Here is a 24379-nt window from a genome sequence, read left to right as displayed (position 1 = left end):
ATTAGTATGCTTTATAAACCCTTAGTAAGATGACATCTGGAATACTGCATCAGTTTTGGTCACCACATTACAAAAAAAGAGCAATTTAGATGATTAAATGTCTGAAAACAAAAACATAGGCAGAATGATTGCAGGATTTGGGTTTGGCTTGCCTAGCGGAAAGAAGGACTAAGGTGATACAATAGCAGTATTCCAGTATTTGAGAGGCTACCACAAAGAAGAGGCATCAACTTATTTTCTAAAGCACACCAGAGGGCAAGACAAGAAACAATGGATGAAAACTAACCAAGGAGAAACAACATGGAAGGTTAAGGAGGAGAAATTTCCTAACAGTGAGAATAATTAACCAGTAGAACAACTTGCCTTCAGAAATTGTAAGTGCTTCATCATTGGAGGTTTTTAAAAGAAAGATCTCTCTGCAGTCATCTCTCTGAAATGGTATAGGTATCTGCTTGAGCAGGGGGTTGGACTAGAAGACTTCCATGGTCCCACCATCTCTATTCTGATTTATATTGATATCAACTCATTAGTTTTTTCCCAGGTGGTATCTATCACCAAATAAACATGAGTGACTTTAGACAAAAGAACTAGGAAGCCTGAAGCTCTCATTTCTTCTGACCTATCATTTCCCAACCAGCAGACTACATTCTACAGATGTAATGAGGACAGAAATTATTGATGATTTACAAACTTTGCTGCAATGAGTTACCTTTGTTTGATCATATTTGCTCCTTCTTTTTACCATTATCTCTTAGGCTTATGTTAGTGAAATTTACAAAAATGATACAAACTTTTCTCCTGTTTTAAAAAATCAATTTAGAGAAATATATGGCACTCAAAGTATTCCGTAACCTTGAAGCCCATCTGCTAATTTTTCTTTCATGATGAAGATTGATTTGATCTGCTTCTAGATGTTTGGAAAAAAAATGCATACCCTGTATGTTGGGTAAATCATTTAATAAGTATAAGAAGACGTTAGTGGAATAGAGCAACTTGGATTTTCTTTGCAGTTTTATTTTGCTTTCTTCTTTGGATCCAATTCTTAAATAATCTTTTTAGAAAGTAAAGTATTTACTTGGAGAAATTGTCTGGCAATAGCTGCGTACCTCGCCCTCTTCTCCCCTCCCCCACCTGCCACATGGTCTGTTAATTGCTTTGTGGTTCACTCTAAAAGTATTACTATATTGTAATTGGAGTTGTACCTATGTAAAATATTTTTAAAAATTAAGAATTAATGGTTACTTCAAAAATGTAGGTGTTAAACTAGATAATCCACCAAATCTAAGGAAATTGTTGTAGATTTGAACTGATTACAGTTAGCAAAATCAGTTACAACCTTTGTTGATTCCAATTGATAAGCTGTAGTCAATTGGAATCAACATAGTAGTCTGACATGTAGATACATATATATTTACATGTTTATTGTCCATGTTAAATATATATCCTTTTAATTGTAAATTAGTAATTAGAAGATTAAGATTAACAAATAATTTCAAAGTGTAAAATTAACTTCCAGTAATTACCGTATTGTATGGACTGTAAGATGCTGTGGGTTATAAAATGCACCTCACTTTTGTGGAGTAAAACAAGAAAAAAAACTGCCTCTGCCTCCCAGCAATTTGCCTCCTTGCAGTAAACAGCAAACAGCTAGTCAGCTTCAGCACCGCCTGATTTAGCACAAGCAGCTGATTGGCGGTTCAATCTGCCTCTTGGAATACCATGTGTCAGCTGTAGCAGGCTATGGGGATCACCATCATTCATTGCCGCCATTGCTGCCCATTGCCACTGCTGACAACAGCCACCTCCACATTTTTTGCCTCTGCACGTCCCTTTTCCGGCCTCCTTGTGCCATATTTTCGGCCTGTTCGATCTCAACCACCTGTGTGTGTGTGCGTGTGTCTTATACATAAAAAAATACGATAGTTTACATTTGTACTTTTGGTGAATGGTGAAATAAGTTATTGTATATGAAAGCTTGCAACTCAGTACTTTTTAAAATATAACTATGAGACTAGGTTTTTCATCAGAAAATTGGGTTTCTTAATAGTACTAAAGAAGGCAACCCTGAATTTAATGCATCTGCATGAACACATTGCCAATGAAAATTTTAATGCCTCATACTATTGTATTTTCAACAAATATAAGATTATCCTCCCATTTTAGAAAATAAATAATTTAGGCATAAATCCAGTGTTGTCTTGAGAAAGTACAGTAATAAGTTGTTATAAGAGTAGAGGACTTTCTAAATTAAATTGCATGCTTCCATCTGCTGGGCACACTAAATATTGCATGGTAGATTTAACTCAATAAAAACTCTAAGGCAATCAGTCTGTGTGCACAGAGTTTCAGTTTAAATGAATTAATAAATTCATCATGTTATTTAATACACTTACACTTTGCATCTATACCCTTCAGTTTTGAATTAGTAGCATCAAGCTCCTTTTAATTAGGCAATAATAATTAGGAATAATGGCTCTTTCAATCTATAAATAAATTGGTGACAAAAGTACTTATAGCAATAGCAATAGCAATAGCAGTAGACTTATATACCGCTTCATAGGCCTTCAAGCCTCTCTAAGCGGTTTACAGAGAGTCAGCATATTGCCCCCAACAATCTGGGTCCTCATTTTACCCACCTCGGAAGGATGGAAGGCTGAGTCAACCCTGAGCCGGTGAGATTTGAACCGCTGACCTGCTGATCTAGCAGTAGCCTGCAGTGCTGCATTTAACCACTGCGCCACCTTGGCTCTTGGCTTATAATGTTTGATTGATATTTAAATGAATATATATATTTCTTTGTTTTCTTACAGATTCTGGGAACTCCAAATGAAGAATCATGGCCTGGAGTTGACACACTACCACATTTCAAGCCAGGTTGGTTTCGCTTGCTATTGAAGTTATATATTTTATTTTGAAAAGATACTGGTTATCTGAACAGAAGCACCATTTCAAGATTTAGTAAAGTTATTGCAAAATGCAGATTATGATTTCTAATAAAGTTAAAGTTAAATTACATAAACATTTAATTTAGTATTTGATCTGATAATCTTTTCTTTATCAGGAATCATTCTTTGGTTGAAAATTAGGTATGCTTTTATTATGCATATATTTGGTAGGAAACATTAGGAAAGTGCTTGAATGAGCAGTCTGTAGCCCCTTCCCATAGATATCCCTATACATTAACTTTAGCTAGGGAGGACATGGCTTTCATGCCACCTATTTACTTCTTTCCCTCTGAATCCCCCCCCCCAAATCTCCGCATCCCCCTCACAATTTTTATACTCTGCGAGTCTAGAAATATCTCAATTCGTATATTATCTCTTCAAGACATTTAGTCCTGGGAGACTTTTAGCAGTGTTTGGACACACCACACTACTTTTCATATCCCATTTTGGCATCTCTTTTATCAAGAAACCAAAATGCAATTTTATACTTTATTAGGAATTGTAATGGGAGCTGAAGCATCTCAGCTCAATGTTTTAGAGGTGCAAAAGAAAAAATGTACTTAACCAATAAATCAATATGTTGTAGTTCCTAAAGAAAATAAATACATAATGTATTTTCTGAAATAGTGAACTGGATATGGACCCACATTTTTCAAAGTCAACTGTTGTGACATTGTTTTTGATCTATTCTATTGAATACCAGTATTGCTTCAACATAATTAGGGTGTACAAAGTGGGAATGTAGTATGAAAAGCATAGAGCATACTAAAGCCAGAGAAAATTGGTAATAGTAACAACACTTAGACTGATATACTGCTCCATATGCTTATAGCATTCTCTGAGTGCTTTACAATGTCAGCATATTCCCCTCAATAATCTGGCTCCTCATTTTACCGACCTAGGAAGAATGAAAGGCTAGTCAACCTTGAGCCCCTTCAGGATCAAACTCAAATCTGTGGGCAAAGTCCCTTGCAATATTGCATTCTAAACACTGTGCCACAAGGTTTAAAATTATTGTTTGTGCTGTTATACATATTAATATTATTTGTTGATGTAATACTTTTCTTCTTTTCAATAGTGGTATCTTAATTTTTAGGAACAAAGTATACTAAATATTAACTAGTTTTTTAAAAAATTCTTCTAGATAAGCAAAATATTATTCCAAACAAAACTTGCAATGTTTAGTTATTTATTTCATTCTATAGAAATTAACTATTTTACAATAGTTTCCCAAAATGTCACTGATTTTAATGTTTCTTCCCATGTTTTATGTCTCATGTTTCTGTTGAAATGTTAATAATTCATTTTTCTAAGGACTGACTTTTTATTAAAGAATGTTAATGAAATACGGCTGGTTATTATTTTTACAATCTCAGAAATTCATAGAATATGGTTTGGTACAGAGTTTGAAATATGGCTTGATTTTGTAAGTATAATAATTGTGACCTATGGTTTTGCCCTTCTTGTTTCCAAAAATATTTTTCAAAATACTTATAGAGCCAGTGCTTCTCTCTCAACCAAAACTCCTACAAAGCTTTGCTACAAGGAAAAAAAATGAAGGAAAAATATTAAATATTGCTTGGATCTCCTGAAAGAAAACAGGGATATAGTCCTAATCAAATAAGTTATAAAATTATGCGTTGTATAACTTTCCTATATATATTTTAAAAAAAATTCATACTCCCTAACTGCCATGTTATATAAAGACTTTTAAAATGATATAAATCTGAGCTTGTAGGATTTTGCATCTATTTCCATAAAATATTAAATTGCTAAGAATATTAAAAGAACGGCTTTTTAAAAAATAAAATTATAACTGGAAAAATGTGAAATTCATTTGGAAAGAAAGTTTGTAGCTTTCTAAGACTGCTGTTTAGTTTTATGAGGAAGGGTGATGGTATTTCTAAACAAATGAATATATTTTACTTTCATGTTTCATCTTTATTTAAGAAGAGAAAAGTGTTTCGACGCTAGATGGCAGTCAGGAAACAATTCTGATCTGTGATTGTGCAATGGTGCTATACTACCTAATGTTTCCCTGTTTGCATATAATTTTGTTTTGTTTGTTGAAGAGCTTTAAAAGTAAAATGAAAATGAAATGTCAACTGTTTGAAGTAATTGCATACTTCAAAATGTTAATACTTTGCCTGTTATCACTTGAACTTAGCTTTGAAACAGTGATCTTTGTAAATGGAGAGTTTAATGAAAAGTAAAGTTAAAAAGGAAAAGCACTCCCTGTGGATTTACTCCACTAGTGGTAGCCAACTATAATGGATAGTGCTCATCTCCGTTTCAAGGCCTTTGAGCCCGCAACCTTTCCTGCCGACAAGCCCAGCATCTTAACCACTGAGCCACAAAATAGAAAATTTGCCATTCTTTTATTTCAGTAATACTATCTATCTGTAATAGTAAATATTATGATTAGTAAAAATTCCTGTTTATATGTTCCATGTTTTCTCAAAACAACCCAATTCCTTGGAATTTCTTTGACGGGCCAAATCCTGCTGTAGGGGATTCCAGTTCTCTATATTCTGTTTCTATTCTTCTTCTTATAGCTGCTGTTTTTAAATTGACCCGTTAATAAGGCTGTACAGGCCAGCAGCTAATGTGCCATCCCCAATGGGAAACTTCAATGCTTGGTCCTAAAATCCTTTCAGTGAGACTACTAGAGCTATTACTACTACTTTCAGAGCCCAAGATGCCTTGTTCAGCAGTGTGCATATATGATATCCCATAGCAACCTATTAAGATAGATTGAAAAGTTGGAGAGAGAGAGATGAAAACATTCTTCTGTAGCACTTAGCGCAGTTTTCTTTCTTCAGTGTTTCTATGTGGGGCCATATGTGTATCAATGGGATATTGTTTTGATATGATTATGTACATGTCATTGAAACCCACTACTCACCATGAAAAAGGTTCCTTCCAGCTAGGGTATTACTAGTTTATATGCTCATTGTACTAAAAATAATTACTGGCAATCTAATTGATTGTTTGCCGCATTCATTGTGATTTAATTAAAATACTTTAATTTGAACATTATTACCACCTTGATTTTAAAAATATCTCAACCGTTGTCCAATGTGATTCAATACAAATGATGCTTGGGCATTTTCCATTCTGACAAATTGCATAATATAGTTATTCTGCATAGAAACTATACCAAGACTTGATTGGTTTCAAATGTTTTCTTACGTTAGTTGCCAAACATCTGAATTTTGATCATGTGAGCTTGGGGATACTGCAATGCTCATAAGAGTGAAAATAGTCATAAGCCACTTTTTTCCGTGCCATTGTAACTATTGTAAGTCAAGGATTAATAAGGTATTGGAAACAGGATCAACTTTCAGAAGTATCCTTAGAGCAGTCATATTTCTAAACTTCTGTTCTCACTTTGTCATTCTGGAGAACTTAGTGTAAAGTAATGAGAAAAAAAAGTGAATTTCAACAGCTGTAGAATAAGCTGCAGTATAATAAAATTGACAAAAGTAAAGATCTGAATGCACTTTCTGAATACACTGTTATTTGTATGTCATTCCTTCATTGGGAGACTTTATTGTAAATCTGTGTGAAGATCTGTGTGCCCTTCTAGCCATAGTTGCTTTCAGCAACTATCAAGCAGGAGCTGCAAGTCCAGGAAAAACCCCAAATTCTGCACATGTTCTGTCTGTGGGATTGTAGAATAGGAAATGACACTTTACCAGATCAATGGAAACCAAAAATCTAGGGCCACTTAATCTTGCCATGTTGAGTTGGAGTCACTACCTCCAAACACTGGATCAATATCTGAACAACAATGCCTGGATAGCCAGATAGGAGTTATACATCTCAATATCATGCTGTTGGATTATCTCTCTCCTCCGCCTTCCCCAGCAGTTTCATGTAGATTCAAAAGAGGAGGGGGACGCTAGGGGAAGGTTAAAAACTGTGGGGAAGTTATCTAACAGGTAGATCCAAAGATGTACTTTTGAGAAGGGACTTTATGTGATCTTCAATCACACTGAGTCTGCACAGGTGCAGTCTGATCCAAACTCATTCCAAAACACAACCAAAACATTTGTTGAAACCTGGATTACAGCTTTGAGGGGAGGAAAAAAACCAACTTTCTTGTGAAACCCAATCATATCTGTCAGACTGATTAACAGGCCCAACTCCCTGCAGTGGAGGGTGGTTATGGAGAACTCCAGGACCAAGAGGACAAAGAAGGAATGATCTTCCCATAACAGGGGACCAATGTTAATGTCCTTCACTCCCATGATCAGAATATCACTGTCTTGAGACAAAAACACAATCTAATGGTTTATCCTCCACAGGCCCTTAATAAGTTGGACTGATAAAGTCCAAATACCTCTGAAATTGTACAGGAAGAGAAAGTGTGCTATGATTTATCACTGTAGGAATAAAAAACTGGAATACAGGGCCTTCAATCTGATATAGCATGAATCGTGTATTTATGGTGTTCTTAATGTATTTTTGCTAAAGAGCACACATTGCAAGGCACATGCTACTGGATCCCTCTGTCTCTGTAAAATTGTTTAATGTTTGCAAGATCTTTACAAATTGGCAGATAGATTAAATTACTGAATTATATATTATTTAATAGTATTAAATACTTAAATACTTAATTGTTTATATAGTTTCCATATAGTTACTTTGAATTAACATTTTTCAAGGTATCTGAAAGAGAACTTACTATCATATAAATTTAATAAACAATTTTGTTTTGGAGTATTGCTGTTATAAATGGTTTTTTAGTGGTGATTCCGTTAGCCTAATCTGCAGAGATGCTATTAGATTTTAGATTTTTTTATTTTACATTAATGGGATACTCTCCTGCTTTTCTTGTTATTTTGTTTCAGAAGCTATTGTTTATTATTGGCATATTTGTAAACATTGCCTTTAATAATAAGCATAATAAAGGAAAATGTTTGATATAAAATTAAAAGTCCCTGTTGTTTTTTTTGTTACAGATCGCTTTACACAGTACAGTGCTAAAAATCTTAGACAAGCCTGGAATAAGTAAGTCTTTCAATTAAACCATTTTAGCCATATTGTTGATTTCTTGCTAATTAATTAGGTTCTTTTAATTTTACAACATTTTTAATGCTGAATACTGTCCCAAATCCAAATATTTAGCCTTAATTGAAATATATAGCCTATCACGTTTCTTAACTAGGGGTTAACAACTGATAAAAAAATAACAGTAGCTTGACATTTATTACTGCCTAAAGATAACTTTTTCACATCTGCCTTTTGCTTTAACTCATTTACTGGGATTAGTTTATTTCTTCTAAGTTGCTATTTTTTTTTAAGGAACAAAAATGGTACTTCTATACAGTACTGTTTCCAGTCCCTAATATCTTCACAGCAGTTTGAGATAGTACTACTGTTTCTCTGTCTTTGAGAATTCAGCAGATCAGCATCATAAGCACTTGCAAAAAACATCATTCAATTGGTCATCTATCCAAGTTGTTATAAGTTCTGGAGCAACCTAAAATACAGGTGTCAAACTCACGTCAGCACGGCGGTTTTACGTGATGTATTGGGACTTTTTACTCCTTCACTAAACCAGGCGTGGCTGTTGCCAGCGTGTCAGGCGGGCCGTGAGGTGTGACAACTCTGACTTTATATATATTGCAGAGCTTTCTTATTACAAAATGAATTGGGTTGCACAGCACCTGTCTTGGAAATAGATTGGTCCAGCTACCAAATTAAGCGATATTATTGGGCAACTGAAATCTAGGACTGCTTTGGACATGCCATAGAAACTGTTGAAATGGTGATTATTAAAGTCAACATGTCTCTTTTCTAAAAATCAGATATTATCACAACAAGAATCAAAATATTATAAATTGTCTAACAATTTATTTGTGATGTGCTGTTCACAACATGAAAATTACTATAAGCAGTAATAGAAAAATATGAAATATTTTTCATTTTATATTAGTGTTTATGAAATGTGTAAGGCAATGCATAATAGTATGTTTCTGTACATTGCTAATTCTGCTTCTGTTAAGTGATCAATATTATTTCTCCCAAATTTGGTATGATTGAGCCAGCTAATACTTCTATAATATACTGTATGTGAGAGAAAATACTACAGGAAAGAGAAAAAAGGAATTATTAAGAATATAAAACCTGTTTATCAGCTGTACTTAAACAAGAGCATGGCCTAAGCTATAATGTAATATTAATCCTTAAATTGTAAACGCTTATAGTTATTAAACGTTAAAATATAATAGGGTAATGTTAAAAAAATTGATGCATTAATTATATAAAATGATTATAATGGATTATTCATTAAGTTCCAGAAATATTTAGTTCTGCTGTGCAGAATCTAACTATCTGTGCTATGTAACATCTTAAGCAACCACTGAACATAAATGGTATCTGAACAACAGGAATTCCTAGTAATTATTGAAAAAATAAAAATTGTTTGAATGTCTTTATAAAAAAGAGCAGCAAAGAAGGACATGTCCAGAGGTTTCTATCTCTCCAGAATCATGGGGACAGACTCCTTTAGTCAATGGCATCTCTTTATATTTGCCATCCAGACCTAAAAAAATTATTTATCATCAATTATTAGGAACACAAGAGTATGTAAACCTATGAATATTTTTTAAAAATTCTCTGTGGTTCAGGAATCTGTTGAAATTCACCAGAATGCATTTCCTAAATAGGAAGGATGAAATGTTTATGTTTAATATATACATAGTTAATCGTGCTTACTCACATATTAAATTACTCTCCTTCAATTTCTTGAAGTATAGCACATCAAATATTAAATTATCTCACAATCACTTATATAAATCTTTGTGCTTTCTATTAAAATAAATTATAACAAAGTTAAAATAATACTTTGGACACTTGGGGGAGCACATGTGTTAGCTGAAAAATAGTTAACAAAATAATCTCAGTTGAAATCATTAACAATATTGCTATTTTCATTTCAGTAATAAAAAGCAGCCATCTCAGATACATATATTATTTTCATTTAATTATTATATAATATATACTATATTTGAAGCTAAACCTGGAGTTTTACCTTCTAAGAATCAGAAACCACATTCCAACTTTCAATTTCTACCTCCAATTTAGAAGTTCTCCGGGGAAGTATGGAATTGATTTCATAAATTTTCCTTTCTTCTTTATGCACTATATTTCAGGATATCACTCATGACTGGAATTAATGCAGAGTTTCCTATTACATCTTAACTAATAATTATATTCCCAGTATATAATAAATAGAGAGCAAACACCACATTGATGATGTTACCTAGTTGGGTAATGCAACTACCAAGCTCACAGATGCCAAAGACGACAAATTATATGCTCAATGTTTTATGAATCTGGCTTATTATTTCGTTTAGTGAGATTAAACTAGAATTCCTTAGTTTAGGAATAGAAATAGCAGAAACATTATTTTGGTGCAAGCCAAAAAAAAAAAAAAAAAACCTGAACCAGAAGTTCCAGAGATGGCAGAACAAGGTCTCAACCCTAATTAGTAGGATTAATTTTTGGTATCTTTCATTAAAATAACAGTCTGAATTTTTTCTATGACCAATCGTATTTAATATTCTCTTCACCTCGTTTCTTTCTCATATATGGGATATCCTGACCATCTCTCCTATTTTAGCATCATTACAGCAATATGTTTATGTACTATTTAGCCATTTTCTCCAAGTTAGTACTAAAGATCTAGGTTAGTACTAAAGAATACAACTAAATAATTTTAATTCCATAAAATATATAATGTGATATATGTCATCTGCATAATGATGCCAAAAGATATCTCATCAGTTTGGCTTATACAGGATGCCTGTGAATATAGTTTATATTTCCCCATTCAATAATTTGAAGCACTCAACATGAACAGTTTATAAAGGAAATCTTAACTGGTGGAATAAAACCCAAAAGCAATTTTTAAAAAGTATTTATTTTTAGTAACAATTATATTGCTAAGTGTGTCTTGCCAAAAAGTGCTGCTTCTCCTACCACTAGATAGACCAGGTTGCTCATTCAGCAGTATAATGTGAATAAAGCAATTTACTACAGTATTGGTGCACCTGTCATTGCTGGAGGGCAGATAGGCGAGTGATTCCAAGGGGAACTGATTTTTTTTCTTTTAGGCACTGAGTCAATTTCATATCCTAGGGCTACAAATTTGATTTGTAAGCTGTTATATTCCTGGTTGTATTGGACTTTAAAATATCATTTTTATAATCATAAGAGGAACATTTTTTTAAAAAAAATCTCTATAAATTCATCAAGTCTTTATAGAAAATATTCTAATTTTCACAGAGTTATACAAGGTCAGTTTAGCTATGATCATTGATCACAGTGCATTCAAATTTAGGCTTAGACAAAAACTTTAATATAGTATCATTAGTGAAATATAATTTTGGGAGTCAATTATATCTCCTGATTATCGATTTCTAAGTAGCAGTATTTGCCTAACTGAAGTGGGTTTTCTAAAAAATATTAAAATAGTTCACATATCCAAAATATTTTTGCTTAATTCCTTGGTAGTAGAAAATGTATACTCAGAGGATTTTTTTAGTTTCCTAGATAATTTTAATTATACTTTAAAAAAAATACTGTTCAGAAAGCAGTAATTGGACATTAATATTTATAGGCCCATAATTAATACAGGATATTTATAATTATGTAGCTGCATTCATATCTAGTCTTATGTGTAGAACATCTTACATATTTATTAAAAAAGGTGTTAATAGAACTCAGATGCAATATGCTATAAGTCAAATAGTGATATAATTACAGGGTATATATTAATAATGCACTTTTCTTTTATTCTTCCCAATCAATGAACTTTACTCATTGATATGATTTGACAGAAAAGAATTAGAAAAGATTAATGTGGCAGAGACAAGGGGTGCTCTGAAGTATGATAGATTTGAATAACTTGTTAGAATATTTAAATTTATTAGTGATGAAAGATCACTGACTTTAGTGAGGGAGGTTACAAGTCCTTACTTACATTATGGTGAAGTTAAATCTTTTCTAATACTGAACATTAACATTGGAAGCAAGGAATGAGATTTATGAATAGCAAAATTCCTTTAGTTAGAGGTGATTTTAAAAGTCAAAACTTTGGGAACTTAAAATATGGTTTTTCATTTAGAATATGTTAATAGTAAACCTTCATTAAATATATTACCAATATGTCAGCATTCCAAAATCACTTGATTGAGTTGGGAATTATAGAAATTGAATGAGTGAGTGAGTGAGTGAATGAATTTCAGTATGAATATTCTCTTTAGATGGCTTTTTTAAAAAGGAAGATAAAAGAAGCTGAGATTTTTAATGGCATGGTGTGTATGCGTGATATGCTTAAGTTGATCCTGATAATCTTAGATTTTATTTTCCCCCTCCTCACTGTATGTGGAAATACTGGGGAATGCATGTGTGAAAAAATATATTGTGAAAAGACTGTTGTAGTTGTCTATATGTGTGTATATGTAAACCTTTAATTGTTTCTGAGACCAAGTGAAGGTGATACAAATTTACAATGCCTTTACAAAACTCAATTGCATTCTTCTATTAACATTAGAGAATGGCATTAAATCCACCGTAATTTTGATTGAAGTCTATAAGAAGCACAGATGAAAAATCTGATAGAGGACCACAATTTTGGTTGCTAAGTGATATGGTCTTTAAATGAGTCCCAATTTTATGATGTTATTTATTGTAATAGTGAGTGAAGTTAATAGTACAGTTAAGAAGATTATATGGTTCTAAAATGAATCATTTTCAGCCTAAGTGAATCTGGCTTCTCCAATTGACTTTACTTGTCAGAAGCTAGCTGGAAAGGTCACAAACCACGTTCATTTGACTACAAGAAGCTGCAACTGTGAGCCTAATGTGAGTTGGTTTTCAAGTCCTTCACTTGTCATCAAGTGATCCATTGGAAGTGTACTGGGAAGCTCATAATTTTCACTTTTCTGAGACAGGGTCTACAAACCCATATTTTTAGGGCCTTATTGCATTAATACCTTACACTTTAAATTCTCAGTGAACAATTTACTGAAAACCGAAAACTTTAGTTTTACTGCTATTTATTTTCTAAAAACGTTATCAGTTTGCTGAGATGGAAAAGAAGGAAGTTTTAAAGTGCTACCTCAAAGAAACAAAAACATCTAATTAAAAGCATAAATAATATTCAAGGGTGACCACAATCCTCAAATATGCTTTGAATCCTGAACATTTTCATTTTGAAAATTCAGTTAAAATACAATTATACTATTATACATAGTAATGAATAATATTGAATAAATTTAGAGAATATAACTGATTAATATACAAACTGAAAATACCCAGGGAAATGATTGAAGCCTGGGAAATGAACCTCTTGTCAGTTAACAGGAGTGCTGATTTATCACCAGCTTATCACTTACTCCTTGACCCAGTCAAGGAGTTGACAGTACAAGGAAACAACACTAACGACTTACTGGCCCGCCATCAACAAGCACCATATAAATCAATCATTTCCCTGGCTATTTTTGTGCCTGCTCATCCAACAATCTTAGTAGCTGGGAATTTGCATGTATGTCCTTGTTCATTGCAATGTGAGGCTACCAGTGAATTTGGATCTCCTCGTCTGATCACTCGCTTGTGTTCTTTCAATCTAGTATTTAGCTTCTTCTCCATCTGTTCTATATAGTCACAGGGGCAATCCATGTAGGGCATTGGTGTCAAACTCAATTTCATTAAGGGCTGCATCAGGGTTATGTTTGACCTTAAGGGCTGGAGTGGGTGTAGACAGGGTGGACGTGGCCAGCTTGACATCACTTGTGCTAACAACTTATTGTCAGCCATTAACATCCCAACAACAATTAAAAAGCCACACCCAACCCGGCACCATATAAATACCACAGAAACACTGTGCATAGAATAGCCCAAAGCACACATTCTAGTGAGAGAGGTTCCCTGAGGATGATTTCTAGTATGAGTCCAAAAGCTCAGAAGACTAAACCTTTGGTCCCGGTGATCATCCCAGATTATAACATTATCCTGGGACACATATATTTGCCTTCAATCGTGTAGGTCCACATTCTGCTTCCTGGCCTAAATTTATCCCCAATACTCTTATTTTCAAAAGTCAAAATTCAGTGCCCACTTCCACAATCTTATTGAAGTCAGTTACTCTGAAACATAGCTAGATAGGATAACTTTGTTCATTTTATCTTTTCCTAATCACATGAGAAAAGGAATGTGTACCCAGGCTGTGAGAATTCAGGGAGATATGGTGAGCAGAAATATCTACTTGTGATTTTGGTTGTCCCTACTGATACTTCCTTGACCATTATTAGAACCTTAATCAGTTAAGGGGATATCTGAAAATGGGTGGGGAAAATAGGCTGGTAAGGGAGAGAGAATGAGAAAGGTTGAAAGTTAAAAAAAAAACAGTTCAAGCATAGAGGAGAAATAATATGGCTTTGGACTAAAAAGAAATGCAGAGAGATAAATACGAAGACAGACAAGGAGCATGGTAGAGATGGGGAAGATGGAGATTAACAGGAAGGAAAATACTGTCAGAGTGTGCACAGTGTGACTATGTGAGACAACCCAGGAGCAAGAACTTCAAACAGGGATTTGTAATAATAAATAGTGGTTTATCTCTACAAAAGAATATATGTTCATGTACTAGGCAAAGGTCAAACAATAAATCAGTATTTACAGCATGGAAGCACACACGGGGAGAGAGATACGCCTCAACAGGGCCTCTCTTATAATCCAGTCTCTTAAAGTGGTAACAGTCAAATAACCCTGCTGACTCATTACTATTATTGCATCATCATTACATTATTGCAGCATTGTATCAGCTGGTCAGCTATTAAATCACCATTACCTTGAACAAATACAAATGCTAAAGGATTTGAGAGAGAAGAGAAGTGCTAAGCCTAAATATTGGGAAGAAAGAAAGAATAAAGGTTAGGCATTGACAACACAGAAAAAGTGAAGATGAATGGCTGTAAGTGAAAAAGATTGGAGTGGACAGCAACACACTGTTCAGGCCTAGGTAAATGGAAGAGAATCTGTACGCAGTGTTTTTTAAGTATTTTTTTCCTGTCTGGCATTTGGAAGAAAGAGTTTTTTAGAACAAATTGAATATATTATTTAAAGGGGATCCTGTGTTCTTAAATTTACTAAGAACACAGTATTGGCACATTGGCAGCACAGCATTCACTAGTATCAGTTTTCATTTTCTTGAAGTACGTTTTAAGCTATCAACAGCTCATGCATATCTGGCAGCATGTCAGCACCATTTCAAATTGGGAGACAAGGATAGCAAGAAATGTATGTATAGCCTCTTAGTTAATAAATTCAGGCTTGAGCTAGAATAATGGTAGTCAGAATGACCAGGAATAAGTAAGGAATTTCCTCACTGCAAATATGTTTCTGAAACCAGTTTTAAAAATTGAATCTGCCCTTGTGAATATTATGTGGTTAAGATCTTAAATATTTTATACATATTCAGACATTTTGAAGGAATCCTAAAACGATTTTCTGAATCAGATCAAAAGCTTATTCAGTCCAGAACTCCATTTTCCATACTTGTAAAATGCATAGAAATGTTGTATAAACTAGTTCTCAGAGACATTAAAAACATTCTACCTCCGATTCTGAACACACAAAACAAACCCCTCATAACAGAAATGTATCTTCTACTTTGTGCTTTGAACAAGGAACCCCATCACTAAGGGATGCAGTCATAAGGACATAGTCCCATGGCTATTCTGATTTATAAGAGCAGTTCTGTTAGTCCCAGTTTGTGTTACGTGAATCCTGCATAGTCATGATTGCCATTTGTGGTTTCCTATTGGAAGCCAGCAGTGAAAGTCATAAATAGCAATCACATGACTGCAAGATGCTGTGATCTCATATTTGCAAGCAGATTACCAAGTGCGAGATTGCTGCTACAATCTCAGTTATGAGAATCTATCATATGTCCCTCTCATTCAGCACTGTTGTAACTGAATAGTCACTGTTAATCAAGGATTACTTATACTACATCAGGAGTTCAAACTTTTATTTCATTGAGGACCACATCCGGGTTGTCTTTGACCTTTGAATGAGGCCAGCTCAGTTGCCAACTGCAGCTGCAGTTTTCTACCAGTGGAAACTGAGCCCAGAAGTTTCTGTGCACCCCTCCTGTGTTCCGTTTTCAGCTATGATGACCTCCTGCAGTCCTCTGTCCATGAAAATGGAGCCAGGAACATCTTCCCAAGCTCCATTTTTGCTGGCATAGGGCTGCAGGAGGCTGTTGCAGCTGAAAATAGAGCTTGGGAGAACTGCACGTGGCCCTCTTGAGCTCCAATTTCACTGGTAGAAGCACCACGGACCAGTCCTTCTCTATTTTCAGAGCAACTCTTCGGGCCAGATCTAAGCATCCCATGGGCCAGTTTGACTATATATTCTGACCAAATCAGAGTAACTTTAGTTAAACATTTTATCTTGGAATCCTAGTTATTCATTAACACTAGATGTTTGATCTCGCCAATGCTTGCTGGGGTTAAAAAAAGGAAATAAAGAAATGTTCTTCTGAATAAGAAAATGATACATTATAGATTATTTTCAGAGATTTGTACTTGATTTTTAAATCGGAAGTAGTGAGTTGATATTGTTTTTAAATAGTCAGGTCTTAATTTTGAAAATAAATTGGAGTTTGCTATTTAACAATTGATGTATCTTGAGTTCAGAACTACTCTGTGCGTGATAACATCTATTCTTCCTTTGTTTATTATGATAGTCATCATATTCTTTACCAAATAATAATTATTTTTCAGTCAGAAGACATTCAGATGCAGGTACTCCTTGATCCACAACTGTTCAGCAACCATTTAAAATTACAGTTATGCTGAAGGAATGGTGAAGTTCCAGCTGTCCCAATACTCCTGCAGTCATTACAATCTAGACATTGGGCAATTTATGACAAGTTGGTTTCTGGCAAAAATGCCAAAAATTGTAGTCATGACATCACAGATGTTGCAAACAGCTATAAATAGTTGCCAAGTGCCAAAATGCAATCATGTGTCTGTGGAGGGCAGCCATCAGAACTTTGAAACCAGGTCATAAGTAGCTTTGGGAAGGTCCATCATACATTGGAGCAATTGCTAAGCTTCTAGTCATAAGTTGTAAAATGCCTATAGCTTGATATCATCATGCTGATCAAATAATAAAGACTTTTCTATTTCAGTTTCAGTTGCATCTGCATTAAATTCTTTGTTTTCATATGTTACTGGATATGATAAATTTAATGCTTAATTAAATATTTTAATTAAGTAAAATATTTTATTTTCATAAATTATTTCTTTTCGTAATAAATTATTTATATTTAAAAATAATAATGATTACTACTACTACTACTACTACTACTACTACTACTACTACTACTACTACTACTACTATCATCATTATTTGGAAAGAGTCTTAAAGTCAGCTACATTTGATTGGATTTGGCTTACCTAAATTATACAGATTTTCCAAGGTACTTTAGATTAGATCATCATTATTTTATGAGATACTATACATAGACATTTGAATATTTTTTTCCTCCCAGAGCCTACCAACTGTGCTTTTGTGAGAATTTTATGTACTGACATTTTACTAGTGCCCTTCACTCTGAAGTGCTTTCTTGTAAATGTCAGGGAACACTCAATGTAACAATTCCTATTTCTTGAATAGATGCTCTTCTTGCAAAAATGAGCTCCAGAAAGCACACTTTGACTTGAGTCTGCATTGTGAACAGAAAATTCAGTAGAAAATAGAGGAAAATGTAGACATGTTATCTACAATGGTTACATTGGATTCAAAGACCCTGCTTCTGCAGTATGCTTAACTAGGCTATGAGAGAGGGGCTAAGCATACTGTACAAACTATGTAAGCTGCACAAATGAATCCCTACAAGAATTAAAATTAATCCAAACACTTCTGGTCTAAATAAGGGGCTAATTTCCACATGCCTCAGAAACTATTTGCTGGAGTTCGTTATCTCTCTTTACCCTTGAGATTGTGATGGCATTATAGAAAACTATAAGAGATACAGTAAATTTGGCTTATTACACCTTCCTAGCTGGGAAACCACCCCCCCCCCAAAAGGTGGAAAGGGGAGAGCAAGACCTCCCTGTTGCCCATCACACAAGCATAATTTTAAAAAAATGCTAGCTATTGATCAAAAAATATTTCATCCCCCAAATGAACAAACAATTATAGTTTTTCAGGCTTCTTTATAGCAGCTGGAGTAACTAAAAATCTTTTGTGTGACATATTCAAATATCCTACTTCATGTGCTTCTAGTTCCCAGGGATCAGTCTATTGATGGGAGCAGGAAGTGGTTTGGTTATCTGAACAAGCAAAGGTTGCTTGTTCAGGTTGTAATCCTATACTTAATTACCTGAAACGATTTCATTTAATTCAATGAAATTTGTTTCTGAACTATGCTGTAAGTTTTTCTATATTCAATTCTAAAATATCACTGTTTAGTCTCACTGTTTCCAATGTAATGAAATGCAACTAATTTAATATGGATTGCAAACTAAGTTTATAATCATTTTAAAAAAATTGTATTGCAGTTCTAACAATGTTTAATTATTAGTAGTCATGTTCCCCAAAGCTTATCAGAGGTCTGCCTGAAATACTTCCGAAGCATCCTGTGATGTACATTCTTAATTTATTTCATTTTATTTTGTAATAAATAATAAAATATAGTCATGTATATGAACTTCAGTTAATGTTCCTGCTTTGTTGATCTCAGTGCTATATTATATTACAGATTATAATTGTGAATATGTATGCGTGTATACATTGGCTAATTTGAATCTGCCTTTTTATAGATTAAGCTACGTGGATCATGCAGAAGATCTGGCTTCCAAATTACTCCAGTGTTTCCCCAAAAACAGATTGTCAGCACAGGCAGCTTTGAGCCATGAGTACTTCAGTGATCTTCCTCCCCGGCTATGGGAGCTAAATGATAGTGAGTACACCAAAACATCTACATAGAAAATGAGTTTTCTGCATGAAAAAGAAAAAGAAAGAAAGAGTGACAAATGAAGAAAAAATGGTTTTTCTCTTCCTCTTCTGTTGAGCCAGTAAATAATTATCTTTATATTTAATTATGCATGTGATTAAGAGAATTATACGGGATGCCATAAAGAGAAAGGGAGAGAATTTAAATTTACATATTTAGAGCTTTTTTACTTTATAACCTCCAGTACTTTTTTAATCAGCTTCAGTATCCAAAACAATACTCTAATGTTGGATTCTCAAACACTACTTCTGTTTTTATTTCTGGAATAATAGTTTCCAAAATAGCTAAGAAAGGCAAAGCAGAAATTAGGTTAATATCTAAGATTGTTCACTTATTTATTGAGATACCATCACATTGGCTTATTCTTGTCTACCTGCCACCCCCTAGGACTAAGATAGAATATTTGATGTGGGTCAGGACAATTTTTGCTTTATTCCCTGGGATTGGTTCAGTTTGGAGGAAGGACATCTGGAATAGTACTCAAAAAGAACCTAGCAAAGTTTGGAGTGGGATGGAGTAATCTTGGGAAGTGACGTACTTTGGGGCTGGATAGATTTACCAACAGTGTTTGTCTCTTGCAAATGGATTTTAGGTCTGGTACTAGCCAAGATTCCAGGGGAGAGAAAGTGGGTTGACAATTATCATCCACAAGTTGTGTTGTCTTTCAGAAGTTCTCTTGAAGACCATTTGGGAAGTTTCTTGTAAATTAAGCTGTAAGGAATAGTTGGGATTGCAACTGATAGACTGTCCTAGGATGGCCTAGCCTCATCCTAGCCTGAGCTGTTGGATTCCATTGCTGGACTGCCAATAGGTTGATGGTAATCAGGATTTACAGTTTGCCAGCCTGATGATGTTGGTAAAAATCGAGGCAGCTCAGGAATATGTGGCAACTATAGGACAACTACACATCTGTCTCAAGTCATAATAAGCTGAACATAAATTGGGGGCTGCATGTTAGATCAGGTTTTTGTCTCAGGGCAGTTGTGTCTTATCTCTAAGATATTGTTATCAATCTGTTGTTAGTTCACTCACTAGTTGTTTTTTGGCTTAGCTGGGGTGAAATAACTGTTAGGTCACTTTGCATTGGGCCTGAAAAACATGGCTTGGTTTCAGAGGGACCTTACAATTTTCTCTGAAGATCTAAATGGCAATTCTACCTGAGACATTAATTGCAACTGGAATAAGAGAATGGCAGAAGACATAGACCATATTGGCCCTATGTGGCTTCTCAAACAGAACTTGGATGTACTTTAGTTTTCTGAGATGAACTCTAGGAGATAAAATGCAAGATGAAACATCTGGACTGCTCCTAGACCAGGGGTCAGCAACCCGCAGCTGTGGAGCTCCATGTGGCTCTTTCATCCCTCTGCTGTGGCTCCCTGTAGCTCAAAATATGTGTCACAATTGCCAGTGGGCGACACCTGCCGGCACGTGATTTGTTAAGCTTTTTGACTCTCAGTAGGCCATCCATGGATAAATCCAAGAAAAAACAGAAAGTTTAATTCAACTACATATGCTAGTTTGTGGCTGCTCAGAAAATGGTCAGGCACAGGAAGGGTTTTGTGGCCCCCGGTGTTTTCTTTTCTTTGGGAAACGGGTCCAAATGGCTCTTTGAATGTTTAAGATTGCCGACCCCTGTCCTAGCCTCTTCATTAGAGAGAGAATACAATTCAGCATAGATAAGAATCCATATAAGGGCTTAAATCATGGTTTTTTAAAAAAAATCACATATTTTCTCCCGTTATTGTATCTGCCAATATCTGCTCAGTAGCAGTTTTTGAAGATGACTCATTCCGTGCTTTGGAGAGATGGATTGCAGGACTATATGTATGACCATAATGAGGAATGATTTTACTATTTGATAAAATTACTCAGATTTGTTTTGAGTTGGACAAATAAAAAAACTTAAAAAATTGGATTCAAATGCACATGCTGCTTCAGAGGGTGTTAAAGTTTAATATTCAACTAAGATCAGTCTTTTCTTTGAGGATTTAAATAATTGGAAAAAAGTAATGAACTTTTTTTGTATATGATAATGGAAACAAGATTATTTTATACACATAAACGGAAAGCATTATGCACAATAGTTGGAAATTTCTGAGGTGATAAATTGACTTTTAATCAGAGCAAAGACAATATCTATGTTTATTGCTGATTAGAAATATCTTTGTATATTTTGTATGAAACCCCTAGTGGACTTTTGCAGAGTTTTTTTTTATCATTTATGGTATTTATGATTAGATATTATAAAAAGAAGAGAATTTTGTTTAACTCTAGAGTAGGAGGCTGATTTATAATTGTACTTAAAACCGGCATATACAAGGCATATGCAAAAAGAGAAGGTCAAAGAACACAGTGCAGAGCCAGAAAAAGATGGAAAGACAAATCAAACAGACACTACAATATCAATTAATAATGGTTGAGGCCGCCAGAAGAGCGAGAACCAGAACTTTGTATCTCTCGCAAGACCCAAAGCTGTAAAAGAGGAAGTAAAGAAGAAGAATACAAAACCATTGTAAAAGAAGATTGGAAACTTCTTTTCCTGTCTGTGAGAGGATGTGGTCCTTGAAGGAAGCTGCAGTGCACCATCTCCATAACAGATCATTACAGGACTCAGCCATTTGGATAATTTCCATCTAATTTCTAATCTTTTTAAAGGAAGTTGGTGGAGATGGTAGTCAGATTTGAGTTCCAGAGCTCCAGAGTTGCTTTACTCTAACTAATATACTTTGTTATATACTTGTTTCATATGATTCGTGCACAACCATATCAACAATTTGAAGTTTTTCCATAACATAAAGCAATCAGATTGTTTTACAATATCTCAATACCATTTAACAAGTGCCTTTTGAAAAAAATAATCATTTGTTTATTTTTCCATTTAGTTAGGGTGAAAAACTAAATATAGCTTAACATCTGAAATGTGAATGCTGGTACTTATTATTCTATTAGGATTTCAGTAGTTTATGGATCCTATAGTAATTTTTTTCCCAGTTAATATGGCTTTATTACCAACTTGCCGCTTAGTTTATCAATTGGTAGTTAAGTCCAGTCCTATCAGGGCACTAAATACCGACACATTATCACCGTACAGCAGGCTGCCAACAGAGACAGTCTTCTCCTAGTCATTAACAAGTGCAATGTATGCAGAACACCAGAGGGGAATTAAAACCACAAAAAATACCTCAGGGTGGTATTTTTAATATGAGAATTTAATTTGTAATTTCACAGATTAAGAATTTTGGTTGCATTAATCCTTTTATCAGCTCACAGCAGGTTATTTGCAGAAGCATAACCATAAGGCGATATTCACTGGCCGAAACATGTCTTTGCATAACATTAAACATCAGGAGCAGTGAAACCTTTTGAAGGGGGAGAATAAAGATGAAAAATCATTATATTTTTAGGCAAGGTTCTGCTAAATGCCTCCAGTAAATTTCTGAGTCTAGAAATACTGTTCTGTCTATAGTAGATAATCATTATAAAGCATAAATCAAGATGCAAGAAAGAACAATCCCTATATCAAATATTATAATTGTTTATATTTATTATGCAGGCATTGATATTGCAAGCATGTATTGAACACAATTTATATGATTATAGAAAATATTGATGTGATTAATATAACTAAAATTGATGTTTTTTCCATGTTTCTGTAACTATTTCCTATTTAAATTGTGTATTAATTTAACATTTGTATCAATAGATTTACAAATGTTAAATTAATACACAATTTAAATAGGAAATAATTACAGATATCAATAGATATTTATGAAGTAAATTATATGCAACAAATCTAAAGTAATTACCATATCTTAATAATTAAAATATAAACATATAACTCAAGTTAGGAGGTACTAATCTTGCTTACTAATTAGAAACATAGATGGTGATTTTTCCTCAAATGTTTCTATGGATAAATTCACATATCTAAAGAATAAATTTATATATACTTTTTTCTCTCTCTTCTAATTTCTCCATGTTCCTTTCTTCTCTCTTTCACACATAGGTGTTATGAAACTATTACAAGTAGCAATTCTTACTTTTGGTAATAAAGTTAGTATTTGCTTAAAATGTTGATATATTAAATATTACCCTCATGTGAAACTGCTAGCAGATTAATAATCTGAATTATATTAACTGGACTAATCTTTACTGGAAGGTTTAAAATGTTTGGCTTTTATATCTATGTAAGACAGAAATAGGTAGACAGGGAAAAATGAAGTTTTGTTGAAAATGTGAAGATGTATAGAGTTTTATGTTAGGTAAGGATAATGTCATCAGATATCATTCTATAATTTTCAATACAGCTGATCAATATTTTTATTTTTTATTATAATACAGAAGCTTCCTTTTTATTGTTAGAAGGAATTGTGCCTAATTAGCTCATTGGGTTGCTTCAGAAGTTTTTTTCTTTTCAGGTAGACATTTCTCTCTGTTAAATACAGTATATGAAAATAAAAATTTTCATAAGTCTCTTGGGAATATCATCTTTCAAAAGCACTGCTTGGGAGTAAGTTAATGTTTGGAAATTAAGGAGGATTGTTTTGGAAAAAATTAACACATTGGGAGTATAGAATACTTGTAGAGTAGTGTCATTTGATAGTGATAGATTTCAGCATTTAAGTCACAGGTCAATGTGAAGTTAATATCAATTGACTGCCCAATATAGAGGGGAGGGGAGGGAAAGAGAGTCAGAGAGATTTTAAAAACAGATATTGAAGATAAGGAAGAGAAAGCAGGAATAAAAGGACAATGGAGTTTTAAAAAGCTATTTTGAATAATCTAAAGCAGTGGTTCCCAATATGGGGCCTACTCCCCACAGGGGGCAATATGATTTTTAATGGGAGCATTTTGAACCTTGCTTAAACCAAATTAATGGCCTTTTAGGCTTCTTCCCCGTGAGTAGAGTTCATTTTTTGAATAAAGTAAGGGGGGTATTGGGATTTTAAAGAAGTTTAGGTGGGGCATGGCCAAAAAAAAGGTTGGGAACCACTGGTCTAACGTGATATGAAACAAACAAATGAGCATTTATGGAAGGAATATGGCATAATATATAGCATTAATACAGAATATGCTGGAATCTAGATAAAAATGGAACACCCTGACAGACAGAATAAAATTCCAAAGTGAAAATACCGTGTTTCCCCGAAATTACGACATGTCCTGATAATAAGGCAATGCCACATTTTTCTGGTGGGCAAAAATATAAGTCCCCCGCATATAAGCCCCCTGGACAACCTCCCACCTCTGTCCAGGCTGAGTGCTGCTCACCAACATAGCAGTATCGCAGCAGCGCAGCACAGCAGCTATGAAGCGACCACACTCATAAGCAGCCACCTGGCAAAGCCCATTTCCAGCCAGGCACAATGCCATTCACTGACCTAGG

General features: G+C 34.2%; 1 protein-coding gene across 4 annotated transcripts in view; it reads left to right on the top strand.

The window, feature by feature from the left end:
- Positions 1–24379, top strand: part of CDK14 (cyclin dependent kinase 14) — a 250999-nt gene that overhangs the window by 172711 nt on the left and 53909 nt on the right. For all 4 annotated transcript variants that reach the window (XM_087712624.1, XM_087712626.1, XM_087712627.1 and 1 more), the window contains 3 exons: positions 2811–2874; positions 7913–7961; positions 18797–18936. In XM_087712624.1, coding sequence (XP_087568750.1) covers positions 2811–2874; positions 7913–7961; positions 18797–18936 — 253 coding nt within the window. The remainder of the gene's footprint in view (positions 1–2810; positions 2875–7912; positions 7962–18796; positions 18937–24379) is intronic.

Source organism: Thamnophis sirtalis, unplaced genomic scaffold, assembly GCF_051295495.1.
Source record: "Thamnophis sirtalis isolate CommonGarterSnake01/CBP01778 unplaced genomic scaffold, rThaSir2_p1.2 scaffold_4, whole genome shotgun sequence".
Taxonomy (NCBI): Eukaryota; Metazoa; Chordata; class Lepidosauria; order Squamata; family Natricidae; genus Thamnophis; species Thamnophis sirtalis.
Note: the sequence above shows the minus strand (reverse complement) of the source record. Positions and strands in the feature narration are given on the sequence as shown.